We start from the raw sequence: 14,023 nt of genomic DNA, 5'->3' as shown, positions 1-14,023 counted from the left end.
ACAGTAGAAGTACTTCTGGTGAAAACAGTTCCAAAAGCATACACTGCTGGTAAAATCTCGATGATAACTATAGCTATTTAAGGACGTTTCATGTAGCTATTTTATATAAATTAACATTTCTTTTCATTTTTTGATGCAGTAGTTAGTTTTCCTGTTGCATGTCATTGGAGCTCCTATGTGAAGTAGTGGGTGGTCCCACAGCCGCTGTGAACCACTCCCTCGCACCGGTCCCCTCCCCAGCTTTCCCCTCCCTCTGTAAACCAGGAGCCCTACCCTGCTCTCTATCCAACCACTCTGCTCAGCCCAGAGGAGCAGCCACACAGAAAAAAAGTTAAAATCAACTCAGAGGGAGGGAGAGAGGGGGGAGAAAACGCCCTGGAAACTTGGTTGATCGAGAAGTAGGAGAACAGTGACAGAATCTTAACAGACTACAAAGTTGTGACTGGAAGAAGTGCTTTTTCTTGGGCTGGGGATAAGGGGAGACGTTTTCAAGGATGCTCAAGCCCGTGTGAGGCTTCTTGGGCGCTCAGACTGCGCACAGGTAATGATGCCCTTTTTTCTCTCTTCAGACTGAAGTTAATCCTTATTTTAAAACTGTGTTCCTGAACTTTGTTGCCAGCTGTTCTTTTGCTTCAAACTTAACTGTGCTTAAAAATAGCAAATCATTTAGAAAAACATTGCCAAAGTTTAAACAGCTAAGCATCAAAACTGTCAAAGTTATCAGTCCAGCATTCCTGTAATATTCCAATGGGCACGTGTAGTGAGTGTGTGCATCAGTGGTAAGATAAAAATGACTTATTCCTGCTTTATTGTATGTGTTATCTCCTGTGGTATCCTATGGTTTTTCCTAAAGGGAAGTTTTGCGATAGGGTTTTGTATGAAGAGAAAACAGGTGTGTCACCTCACTGTTTTCTGTTAAGGTATAAAGTAGCAGTGATTTAGTGTGAATATCATCATAAGTTTTAAATACTGATTTAACATAGTGCAGGACATGAGAAGTGGGTGTGTACACACAGCTACCACATGAATGCAGACTGCGGACTTGACTGGAGTTGCGCACTTCACTTTTTCTTTAACTGCACTCAAAGGTTGTTATCCAAGGTGTGTGTAACTGAACTTACTGTTGAAGAAAGAATATTGGATATCTTTATACGACTTTAAAAAGTTTAAATATTTTCGGAAATAAGAGGCAACACCCCAGCTCAGTCTATTTGAGTAGTAATTTGACTATTGTGCAACGTGGATGTCCTTTGCATAGACATTATCCCTAGTCTTTGGAATAGCAAACTTCTTTTTTTACAGCACTGGAATATTCCGCATACTAGATGAAAGATGGAAGTGGCTGAAAGATAAAGTAGTTTCATTGATGCTATCGTTCAGGTGTGCCTCTTATCTCTCCAATGCCCTTGGCTGAGCCTTAGTAAAGGTACTTCCCTATGAGAGCCTGCAGCAACAGGCTTGGGTGTGGATTCCTCTCTTTCACCTCCCTCCACCCCGTGCCTTTTTTTCTCCCTCCCTTCTTGCTTCGCTGTCTTCTCACAGAGGCACACCCTTTACAGCAAAAAAAAAAAAAAAAGAAAGAATGAAAAAAAAAAACCAACCCCATACAGTCTGCAAGCGATTGTTTAAGTGGGTCCCTGCAAACACATCCAAAAGTCCTTCAGGGGCATCCAGGGGGTTCCATCAAAATGAAAAGTACTGATCAGAACTTTTTCTCTCCCTATACACTATACTGTAGTGTGCTGTATAATTATCAATCATTTGGAACTGTGAAAATCTCACATATGGGCCTTTTTAATGCAGTCTTCTTTTGTTGAATGCACTGAACTTATCTGATGGTTTTTGATATGATATGAATCCGTTTTTTGAACAAGTTATAACTCCTTTCACGCTAATGTTACATAAGAGAAAGGTGGGGACTATCGCTGTTGCTTTGTACTGAGAAATGTATGTTTACGTATGACTTAGTTTTTTAAGTCTTGGGCAGAGAAAGAGTTTTCTTTTTCTTGTACCTTGGGTCTCTTAACCTGGGCTTCAAGCCAGGGTGTACAGGGGAGGAGAGATGGGGGAGAGGAGAAGGAGGGAGGAAGACAGGGAAAGAGAGTCAGGGAATGAGTTAGTGAGGGGGATGGGCGGGGCGGGGGCGAGGAGGGGAGTAATGGAATGTAGTGGTTTGGAAAGACAAGCTAATTGAAACCAGGTTTGAGGCATAGAGGGGGGAGCTTAGACTTCGCACATTTTGTTGAAAGAGAGAAACCTATTTTATCTGCCCAAAAAAGTTGAGAGATTTTTCTGCCTACTTATGTATGAACATATTATGTTTTGCTTGCATACACATTCAGAGCACAAACGCATCTTTCCAGGTGTGGTTCAAACTAGAATCATCACATAAGTCTGGTCTGCTTTTGACATAATATGTTTGTTGAAGTTGAGGAAGAGGCAGATAAGAAATCCAGACCACATGTAATCTTGTGTTGGATCTCGGTTGAAAGTCAAACTTGCCTGTGTAGTTGTCCTCCGCAGCTCCCTCCTGCCACACCCAAAAATCATTTCAGTCTAGTGTTAGGGAGAGCTGCTCGTCGCTCTGCTCTGCACAACTTCTCATACAATGCACACCTAACTCATGTTGAGTGTCTCATAGCTGTAAATGTCCGGCATTTCTCAAATTGCTCTTGTCGAGGTGATTGGTTGTGACACAGACTGCTTGAAGAGGGCTAGAAAGTGTCTGCGTAGTAGCATTTCAAAAATTCATGTTATGCATGGTGATGATATGACACTAAGTACTGTATTATGTACAATACTACTATAGATGTAGAGTCTATGTAGAGCAGGCAAGAGTATGGTACTTATACAAATATAATAAATATGGAACATATAATGGAACATATATTTCAAGCGTTGAAACTGAACTGGTTCCTGACTGCCTGCAGCTAAAACGCTTGGCGAACAGGGCCTCATCTTGGCCTGGGGCGGATTCTGTTTGTCTAAATACTTGCACTATCCACGAATGCAGCAGTACAGAGGCTACATTATGTTGGAACCTTAAGTAATGTAGGGCATTTGAAATTCCAAAAGCCACACTTTTTTGAAGAAATCCTGAAGAGGCTTTATTGATCAAATCTTGCTAAGTTATCATAGACAACATTAGCAATCCACGGTGCCACTCACGCTGATTTTGTTGCACTTGCCACCCATGTGACAAACAGCACCTTTACTAGTCTGAAGAACAGGACATCCCTCATGACTGTTTGGAGTCTTAGCTTGACTGTGTGAAGATATTTATCACAGTGCTTTACCAGAACCACTATATACTCTTGCCCTGTTGACTGACAGCCTAGGCGAGAGGAGTGGTGTTACTCAGCCGTGCCACTGTAAAACGGAAAGAAACTGGTCTCTAGCACACTTCCTCTGCCGTTTCCTCATGGGTTTGTGAGTGGGTGGCTGGAATGAGGGACAGTGTGGAGAGGCGAAATGAAGGAGGTGGATGCAGGGAATAAGCTGAAAGAAGGGAGGGTGATTGCAATCAAACTTTAGTTTATTTTTTTTCACACTTGGCATTCTTTTAGAAGCAAAGCAGGACTCTCGGACATCCTGAAGTTGCAGCAGACTGACTGAAGTCCCACCTTAGAAACTTAAACAAAACAATAGGGAATTTGTAGATACACAACTCTGAGACAGTCCCCTAGCTGCAAATAAACATCTAACGGTAGTGTGCGATTTTAGAAAGTCTTTCTAGGCAATCCACCCAGCAGCCACTCCCTCCTTATCCATCCAGTGCTGGTTTGGAATGTTTCAGTATGTCCTCAGTATGCTCTGGGTAGCACCTATCATTAGCATTGCTTGCCTTGTTGTTGGGAAACAGTGATTTTAAAGTATGATGAGACATCACAAGTGACGCATAATACCTCTATAAGTCACACCCATACATATGCATGCAATTCAGACTTGTTTATTGTAGCTTCAAGTTTGGTGGGACTTTGTCAAGCAAGGGATTTAAAAAGGGTGTGAAGCATTTTTCTGATAATCCAATAACTTTCACCCCTGCTCTCCGACACATCTACAATACAAAAACCATCCAAAAACAGTAAATGTTACATGGCTGAAGCCATTCTGCACAGCCTACCTGCCCCACTAACTGTCTGGCCTACACCCTAACCCCCACAAACACTGTTATGTTGTCCTGTGCAAAGAATGACACGCGGCATCTGTTACAAAACTCTATTTGGAACAAGGCAGCCAAAATGTCAGGGCAGCAGTGCTTGGAATGTAAATTCAGAAATACATTCAGCTTTGCTTAGGTTTTCTTTATCTGGCACAGGATATTCAAGGATGGCACCCATCACAATCCAACACTCTCTTGCTATAAACAACTCTGCAGTACTCTGGTGTGGTCTAAATGCTAAGCATGAATACATATCCTAGCTTATGCTTCAAGCCCTACCGCTAAGGAAGTCTTGTCTATGTATACATTCTGCTGCTATGGTTACCATATAGCCCTCCATCTAACCTTCTTGTCTCCTGCTCCTTGATTGTTTTTGCAATTGTTCTTGTTCAAACAGCAGCTGTAGAAGACTGAAACAAACCCGAACCAAGACAAGTCGAGCAGTTACATGGCGTGGCATACATAATGTTGCTATGGATGTCTGTAAAGCTCTTTTGATGGGTTATTTATCCGGCAGAACCTTGTAAACTGTCCTTTTTCTTTCTCTCTGGTGTATCTAGTTATGCCAGTTCAAAATTTGCATCCTCAGCTCAGTTATACTGCAGCTCTGCTTTTTATGTTGTTAGTAACTCAATGTTATTGGTTCTGAAACTGCTGATAGGCAACACCCTAGGATCACTTCTCATTTCAGAACTTCAGCTACAGCGAAAATGTTTTGTTTTCGTTTTTGGAAAAATTTTACTGTATTCTTTTTAGTTTATTTTTGCATAGCCTAATATTACATACAGTGTCTAGTGGGATTACTGGCCCACAGTGGCAGCAGTTTGTGATGCTAAGTTCTTAAGAAGACAAGGAAAAACTTGAAAACCTTAGCGCATAAGGAAAAAATGGAAGAAACCCAGGGAGAGGAAATTTATAGTGAGATCCTCCCTCCCTGGATATCTAGGGCTGTGATAGAGAACACTGAGTAATGACAGGAGTCATGAGTTATCTGATACTCATCGCCACATACAGCATAGACCCTTTCTTTTAGTGTCCTTATGTGAACTTGAGACTTAAATATAATTAACATGAAAATCAAGACATAGCTGAAGTGTACTCTCACCCCCCGGTCTTGTTTGTGATCTCTTACAGAATTTTCTTCAGTTTTTCCATTTTGTGCTCGACTCCTGCCAAAGTCACAATGGTTTAATCAACAGCAGGCCAAGTTGGCGTCAGTGGGCAGGCTTTGGTCTTATGCAGGACCTGTGGTTTGGTTTAGGGCTATGTGGACTATGGTGTGCAGAAAAGAACCATTTATTTTGACGTGCATTCCTTTTATGTGCGTCACACATGCATGTCCTATCTGTGTTTTTGAGAGAAGAGTGAACCTACACAGGGGCCTGCTGTGTCTCTTTGTGTTTGTTGTGTGCTATGTCAAACTACAATGGAGATAGAGGAACAGGGAGTCTATTCTGTTTTGACAACATGACTGATTTTGTCAGGGCTCCTCTCTCCCTCTTTCCGTCTATGCAGTCTTTTTTATTTGCTCATAATCAAATCTTATCACTCACCAGCACTGCTGTGCCTGATTCACTTACGACTGAGCTTTAATCTTTGTCACACCGCTCATGTTTTCTGTTCACCAAATTGATTGAATTTGGTAATCAACCTGATGGATTGATTACAGCCACTTGGTTGTGACCTACTTAAGCACAAACTATGACAGTCAAACAAATATGGGTCCTTAAGGCAATGGAAGGGTGGGGTAGAAATGGATAGCAGTGCGGTGTAGACTACAGTTTGTTGCATCTACCTGGTGCACAGGTGGAGCCAACAATGATGATGATAGTGAAGGTGATAAAAATTATGAAAACAGAATCTGCTCAGCCAATCCTGGTGCTGCTTCTCAGGGTTAATTTAAGAGCTTGTATTTCAGGGTTCCATTAAATGTGCATATCTGACTGAATGTGGTGTTCTTGTTTATCTGAGCAGAACCTGGATGTTGGGGGGTGTGGTGGATTGAGTGCAGGGGGGTGGGCACTCAGGCAGGGTGCAAGGTGGGCGGCATAAAATGGAGCTGGAGTCAGAGAGAAAGAGGACATTTCTTTGGAGTTAGTCACTGCGGGGAGAGGCCGGGCTCCCTTCCAGCTGGCTTGACGGCTCTATCAAGGAATGTGTGTGACTGGAGGCCTGGGTGGGGCTGTGCACTGAGCTGCTCCCTATGCAAGCACAGCACAGAGGCAAAGCGACGTGATCTGCCTCGTGGACTGTGGCGTGGTATTTCTACCCTGGCATGTGTTTGTATTTTGTTTCTGCACTGTTGGTGACCACATTTCACCTTACTGTGCATGCCGGTGTGTGTGTTTATGTATGCGGTCTCACCAAGGTATTAAGACAGGTGGGGTGGGGCAGCTTATTTCTTATCATTTGAGTTTGTATACTCAGATATGGCCATTGTTAAAAGACAAATTCTATCTGACATTCCCTTAAGATTGATACTTGTGTCCTTGAAAAATGTACCATTGTCATTCAGGCAGACATTTACCTGAATGACTCCTGACATGGCAGTCTGATTAATATATCTCTGTAACAAGAGTATGGCCTGGAGAGTGTACACAGCTGCCGTGGTGCAAGTCTCCCTACACAAACATAATGACAATCACGTACTGGCTGGCGTTTAACTCAGCTATGTGTCATCTATTATAGTACTGGACCAGTTCAAAAAGGCAATAAACAACAGTATATTCTCATGCAAAACTTTAAAGTGTTTTACAAACTTTGCACCAATGTCGCTGATTTCAAGAGGCACTTTTACTCATGTTTTCTCTATTGTACTTAGTGTTAAGCATAGGTATTTAAAGTCAGTTTATAAATGGTCTCAGAGTCTCACAAACACAGTAATTTGGCAGACTTTTCACCAAAGTAGTGAGCAATTTAGTTTATTGAATTGGGGAGGACTGGGGAGGGGGAGGTTAATGATGGGTTTGAAGAGCCTGTCTCAGAAGAATTTTTCTGAGGGACATGTTCCCACCGGTAGATGCCTGTCTGTACACACATCAAGTCTGGTTCTGTTTGTACTGGGACTGACAAAGAGAAGGCTTTGTTTCACAATATGTCGGTGGGTTGAAGCAATAATTCTAGTAAGTCCTGTAAGATTTTGGGCTAGTCACAGCGGGTAAAAGTAAGATTGACTTGGAATGCAGAATGACACTTCAATGATGATACAGTATAGTTGCAACAACCATATTTTATTGCTATATGGTTTTATGCTTTACACCTTGGCAATACCATCTTGTCTTACAGTCATCACTCAAACAGTGACAATGGAGCATTCACAAGGATATTTTATAATATATTTCCTTATAGAACTGAACTGGATTTGTTTCTTCTCACAGTTTAAACTTTAATCAAACTAATCTGAATCCTGGATATATTATCTTCTTATTTGTAGAGGTGAGGGCCACACCAAACAAGTAGCTGAATTGATCTACTTAAAGGGTGTCTTTTGCATTATTACTTGCCAGGGTCAATACTGCTACCATTGGTTGGTTAATTATTAAATACTCGTTATTGGTTATAGAAGGTCCACTGAGCATGTAAATGCCATGAGTAAATCCTGAAGTTTATGTTGCCTTGTGTGTCATGTTGGGGCACACCTCTTAATGCAACAGTGGCTTATATGTAAGGAATATGTTATGTTAACTGAAACCTGATGTGTTATTGCATTAGACAGCAGCATGATGAAATCAGAATAGTTTTTTTTTGTACCACATGAGAATGGTAGAACTTCCTGACATTAACCTTAAAATACTTGTTATTTAAGTCATTTTTAATCTAATCATCATTGTATTTTTCTTTCAACAGAAGTCAAGAATACAAAAACCACAGCAACAGACTGAAGCCCTTGGCCTTGCTTGAGCAATCCGAGGTAAGTGTCCTTAGACATAATGCAAGATATTCACACAACACATCTGTTACTGGTTGAGTCAAGGAAAGGAAACTATATTTCTTATTACCCATCACTCCACTCCAAGGCCAGCTAGTCAGTGTCACCCTAGAACAGCATTCTATTATATGGCCAGACGCCAAACCTCTGTTGGAATGTTTGTTGCAAAGCCTCCTTTGAACCTGGAAGGTCATGCCACCTCCATTCAGCTGTGAAAGGCATGCCTTGTGGAAACCTGACACTTGGCTGCTTCTGCTCCCTGTGCCTCCTCTTTGCACCCCTCCTTCCTCCCCCAGACACCACCTGTTCCACTCGAACCCCTTTTCCCCTTCTTATGAAACAACCCTGTCAAAAGACTGCGAAGCTCATGCTGTTTGAACTGTTTGTAATCGGCAGTTGGGGATGATTTATTCCTTAGGAGTGGAGGGAAATCCAGCTAAAGAACCAATACCAAACCCAGACCGTATGCAGGCCGATGACAGGCCGTAAGAGAGGCGTATCCAGAAATGTTCTGTGGTTGCACTCTAGTTAACAGAAGCTTTTGTCTGGCTGGCTGTCTCCGCGTCCCCCCTTTCCCAACACACATACCAGACCATAATAAAACATGATAGATAAACAAGCTTGTCTATTTCCCTTTGCCCTCACTGCCTCCATGGTTCCCTTCAACACTTCTTGTAAAAATCTAATTTTGTGTGTTCGTCAAATATGCTTTTGATGACATCACTAATCCAATTTAAAGACATGTGACATCAGGAATGTCACTCTCAAACATGTCAGAGAAATGAAAGGGAAATAATAGAGAAGAGGTTGATTGTCATGTTGCCTGATCATTTTGAGTCACAGGCTGCCTCCCTGTCTTATGATCGCAAGAACAGAGGCTTACTTATTTAGCATCTGTTTACAACACAATCCATATCTAAGCATATGATCTTCATCAAGTTAATTGTTCCTCTGTGCTCCATTTCCAAAATAGGATATGCTCTGTTAGGGCATACGTGAAGCTTGTATGGGTTCGGGTTGGAGGTGTGGGGGAGGGGGTGGGGTGTGTTGTGTTGGTGTGGGGTGGGGGGAGGGATCCCTATCTACAGCGTGGTGTTGTGAGCTTGTAAGCTTCTGAGAAAAGTCTTCCATGATAGCCCTATATTTTGATTCAACTCAGCTGTTTTCATTCCCCGTTACTGTTACCTTATAGGCTCACATTCCACACAGCAGTTTCACAACCATCCCATTCTCACTTGCTATCTTGCTTGCTTTAAATTTTTTTACCATTTCCTCCTCTCTCCATCTCCCTCCCTCTCTGCAAGTTCCTTCCTTCCCTCCTATATTGCTGTGAGCCCCAGCTCCTCCCGGAAACTTGCTGCCAGAAATATGTCAAAGCTGTGAGAACAAGGGCAGCTCAAATAGTTCGCTCTCGATCATGGAGAGCCTTGAAGCGAGGGTACACTGTGGGATGAGGAAAATATGTTTAATATTAAAGGTAAAATATATGAAAATAAATAGATGGTTGGAGAGGGAAAACAAACAAACAGAGAGAAAATAATAGTTGTGTCCTGAGGTTGTGCCTTTGAGTAAGAGATGGATAAATGAATAAGAAAATAGTTTTCTCTCCCTTGCTCTTGGGTAATTTTTTGGTGAAAACAGGCTGTGAGCCTGTTTTTCCTTCTAAAAACTGAAACCAGCCAACAATAATATGTGCCTTGTTTGAGAGTTAAAATGCTTCATATTCTCTGTCCCTCCCTCTCAAACACTGAATAGTTATATGCAATGTCAATAAGCCATGAGAAGCATGTGGAAAACAAGTGAGGGAACCAAGATCATGTGAAAAGTTTGTCAGCTATTTTTGTCCGTTTTCATTGAGTGAAAGAAGAGAGGAGGTGGATGTGTAAAATGAGCCACAGTGTGACCCATAGGGAACATACAAATTCTTTTGGTTCAGTTCAAATACTCTGGGGCTGGGGTGAGAAGGGCCGAGTTAAGATACTATAACTGGCGGTGTCAGTTGACCTGAGTAATATTTGATCTACATGAGTTAATTGGGTAAAGCGTCTTTGGCACTGCAAACTGCCTTGTTTGTCCCCTCCATACTCACACATTTCAGCTGTGTTTGATGCATATAATTTACAGATACTGTAAGCCTTGGTAGATTCATGTTACTTGCTTCATTTAAGCCACACTGACACAGACAATGAGAGGGAAAGAGGATAAGGAAAGGAAGAAAGAGAAAGAGAGGGGGGGAAAGATCAGGTTGTAGATGCAAGTGGTTGGCATCATCTTTGTCATAAACCCCAGCCATATCTCTGGTATTATCACTCTCAGTGGCCCTTGTTTTTGAGTTCTGAGAGTCTGCAAATGGCTATTTTAGATAGAGGGCTTAATATTACCTCAAAGAATTGCAAGTATTTTTCAGTATTCCCAATCATGCAGGACCAGCCTATTTATTGACTTGCGTTAATTGGTGTATTGGTGGCTATGTGTCCTTGGACAGGGTCCAGCAAACTAGGGAGACCAGTTTGCAAATCACTCTGCATTCCAAACTGTCTGTCAATTAATGCTTTCTCACACACACTTTGAGAAACTTTCACAAAAATTTTGTTTTGCTAATGTTTGAGATACAATTATGTGAGGAGACAAGCAGCTCGCTCTAAGTCACACACACACCAACACAGGACTACATGCACTGTTTCATCGAACCAAAACATCTGTATCATCCTCTTCTAACCCTCACATTTGTTTAAAATACTGTATATTGGCAGTGTGTCAAGAGTGGCAGATGGCCGTTGACAGAGTCTTACTTGTTACTGACCCTTCTGAAACAGCTGTTTCTTTATCTTTGCCTCAGGTTCCTCTTGTTCCCAACAGCTTGCTGTTTTGCAGAGCAAGATAACAAGCTGTGTGGTAGCTTCAGTGAATGAGGAAGGGATCTATGACTTACTGGTGTAATTATGTTATTTACAGTGGTGCAAAATAGTATGGAAAAAATATAATGTCTTTATCCAGACGCTGAATTGATATTTCCTCCTAGCTGACTTCTTAATTTGTTTCCATCGCCGTGCTAGTTGAGGCAGTTTCTTAAAAGCTGTCCTAGCTTGTGGTTAAGTTTATGTCATCCAGTGTATATGTTTTTATTAGTGTATGATCACCTGAAAATAAGAATCATTGTGTTTTCATTACCTTAATAACAGCTACAGTAGTTTCTCCTTAACGCTTAGAAAGTGAGTAGTATTCAGTTGGTTGCGATCTATAGCTGACACTAAATCCTACACACTGGTCCTTTAATTGCACCACCACAGTTTGTTATACATTATCACTGAAATCTGACCATATGCCATTATCTTAAATAGTAGTCTTGGAGGCCTACATTTCTCAGGGTGGAGATAGAGCTAAGACAAGTCAAGTGAATGGAAACAGATCACACAAACAAAAGAAGACACTTGTATACCAACCTATGAAGTACTTAGCTGACCAGAGAGAAGTCGTATATTGCAATGGGTATGGAGCAGTGTAATACAACTAGTAAAAATCCTCTATGCTCCTTTTCAAAGTTGATCTCTTGTCCACCCCAGGCAGCTCATCACCACTATGACTCATATCCTGTTTCTTTTGTGCCATCCAATGGATAAGCTTTTGCCATTCATACTGGCTGAATAGACAATTTGCTAAAACTTACTGAATGGCTGCGCAGTTTGATGTGGTAAGCTACACCAGGCAGCAGCAGAATGATTCTCTCATTGAAATGACTGTGGTCATACAGCTTTGTCAATGTCTCATGGTGAACTATCTTTAAGCTAAAGGTTTCAGTACCACTGACTGGTTGCTCTTGGCATGATCGATTCAAATTCTCAAGCACTGCATTAAAACACAGCACATTGAATGACCATTACAAAAGCAATCTATGCTGTTTTGGATAGCAGACAGCTTTTTCTAATACAGTTCCACTAAAAATGATCTAGATTATATGTACTCAGTGGGCCCTCTGAAAACTGAATTGCTGATATATGAATTAAACCAATAAACATCTGAGTAGCTATTGTTCAGGTGGTAGAAAGGGTAGTCTGTTAATGTTAAGAATGGTGGGTTGATCCATGATGCAAAGTATCAAGACACTGAACACCAAATTGCTCCTTGTGTATGTATGTAAGGTACGTTTGTAAAGCGTTTGCCAAGTACATGCAATGTAAGACATGAAAACCATTTCTGGCTAGTTAGAGGCACATGAATTAGACAGCTTTGTGTAATTAAAGGTGTGGGTTGTGGAGAGTTTGGTATTAATGAAACAATGGGTTTTCTGTTCCAAAGAGGCGAGTGGGCAGGACTAGACAGCATGTTTGAAGAGGCACGTCTGTCAATGATGTAAACAAACTTTATTATCTCTGTGATGGTTGCAAAATGTGTTTACTAGTGTGCACATAAATATAGACAGTTATACAAAAACTAAGCATGCCTGTTAAATTGTCTTGATGTGAGCTGATGGAAATATAATGAATTGTTGCATCATTTACTTATTAAAAGATATTCTGTATTATGTCCAGAAATATCTAGTAAGTATAATTACCACGACCAGTAAGTAACATGATATGTTCTTTTGTATTGCAGAGTACACCTTAAAAGTGATCAACTTTGTGAGGCAGCAATACTCTTACAATAGTACTGTTCACATGCATTTTTGTTAAAGAGAAAGGATGTGCGCTAACATGTTGGTGTATGTATTACTGTACATTTCTGCACCTCTGTGTGTGTTTTCATAAGGCAAGGCCTTACAAAGCTTTAACCATCATTGTTCTCTCTATTGACATTGGAGATGGGGTGTAGGCACAGGATTGGGCTGCTTTCCTCAGGGCAGGGTGTGGTCTGACTCCAACCAAATTTCCAAAACACAGAGCACTCAGAAGGGAGGGACCTCATGGTTTGGTGTTTTGAAGGGGGTAGAGGCTATGTTGTCTGAAAGGGTTTTAACACCATCTAGTGTTCACTATTTGGTCTTACAAACCAACCCTTCTCACAGAGTGGCATTAGTTAATGTTTAATTCAGGATTTGTCTTAATAGTAAAAAAAAAGAAAAAGAAAAAGAAAAAAGAAAATTTGGTCTGGAATCAAGTTACGCATTTTCGGTCCTCATTTTTTTTCTTACTGATGATTATTATATTTTCTTTATGCAGGAAAACCAAGACAGTTTCCATCACACCAGGGCTTAAATAGAGGAAAGCAAAAACAAGGTATTTTACAAAGTTAAACTCACAATAAAGCTCTTGTGCTTTCTATATTTAATCCTGTATACCTTGATGCAAATGCATATACTTTAATCTCTTGCTGGATACTTTGTATTTTCTCTCAAATTCTTTATTTGCTGTTTATAGATGGCTGAAGAAGAGGAAACCAGGGAGGTGCTCTTTCCAGATTGGGAGGGCCCAGACAAAACTGGCTTGACCATTGAACAGACAAGTGGAGGAGAAATCTTTGTTAAAGAAGTGAAAGGAGAGTCACCAGCAGCACGTTCTGGAAAAGTATATGAAGGTACCATATTAACTTTTTTAAGTATGAAGTAAGATTGGTCTCACCTACATAATGAATAATCCCTAGTATTTTTTAAGAATTAATACTTTTTACTGCTGTCTCTACTTAATTCATAGGCGACCAGATTGTAGGTGCAACTGTCTACTTTGATAATATGAGCTCAGAAGAAACAGCTGAGCTATTGAAGACATTGAACCGCCACAAGGTTGGACTGAAACTACAAAATAAAGGAGACAAATCCCCATGCTGCTCACCCTTGAGCACACCATGTCGTTCACCAATGGGAACCCTGACATGGGAAGGGAAGACCCGGTTTGGAGGTTCTAGTCCAGACATCATCCTTGTAAGTTCTTATTAAAAATAATATATATCACTAATTTGTTTGTGAGGAAGCTATTGAACAAAATACATGGTATAATAAC

At 41.0% G+C, this 14,023-nt stretch overlaps 1 protein-coding gene across 1 annotated transcript in view; it reads left to right on the top strand.

Moving 5' to 3' along the window:
* The first annotated feature begins 288 nt into the window (after positions 1 to 288).
* The window catches only part of ahnak (AHNAK nucleoprotein), a 33,983-nt gene continuing 20,248 nt past the window's right edge, over positions 289 to 14,023 (top strand). Inside the window, exons 1-5 of the mRNA XM_051420685.1 lie at positions 289 to 541; positions 8,009 to 8,072; positions 13,247 to 13,303; positions 13,445 to 13,601; positions 13,718 to 13,944. Of these exons, the coding sequence (XP_051276645.1) occupies positions 13,445 to 13,601; positions 13,718 to 13,944 (384 nt within the window). The 5' untranslated portion in view covers positions 289 to 541; positions 8,009 to 8,072; positions 13,247 to 13,303. The remainder of the gene's footprint in view (positions 542 to 8,008; positions 8,073 to 13,246; positions 13,304 to 13,444; positions 13,602 to 13,717; positions 13,945 to 14,023) is intronic.

This window comes from Dicentrarchus labrax, unplaced genomic scaffold (assembly GCF_905237075.1).
Source record: "Dicentrarchus labrax unplaced genomic scaffold, dlabrax2021, whole genome shotgun sequence".
NCBI lineage: Eukaryota > Metazoa > Chordata > Actinopteri > Moronidae > Dicentrarchus > Dicentrarchus labrax.
This window is presented reverse-complemented; position numbering and strand designations above follow the sequence as displayed.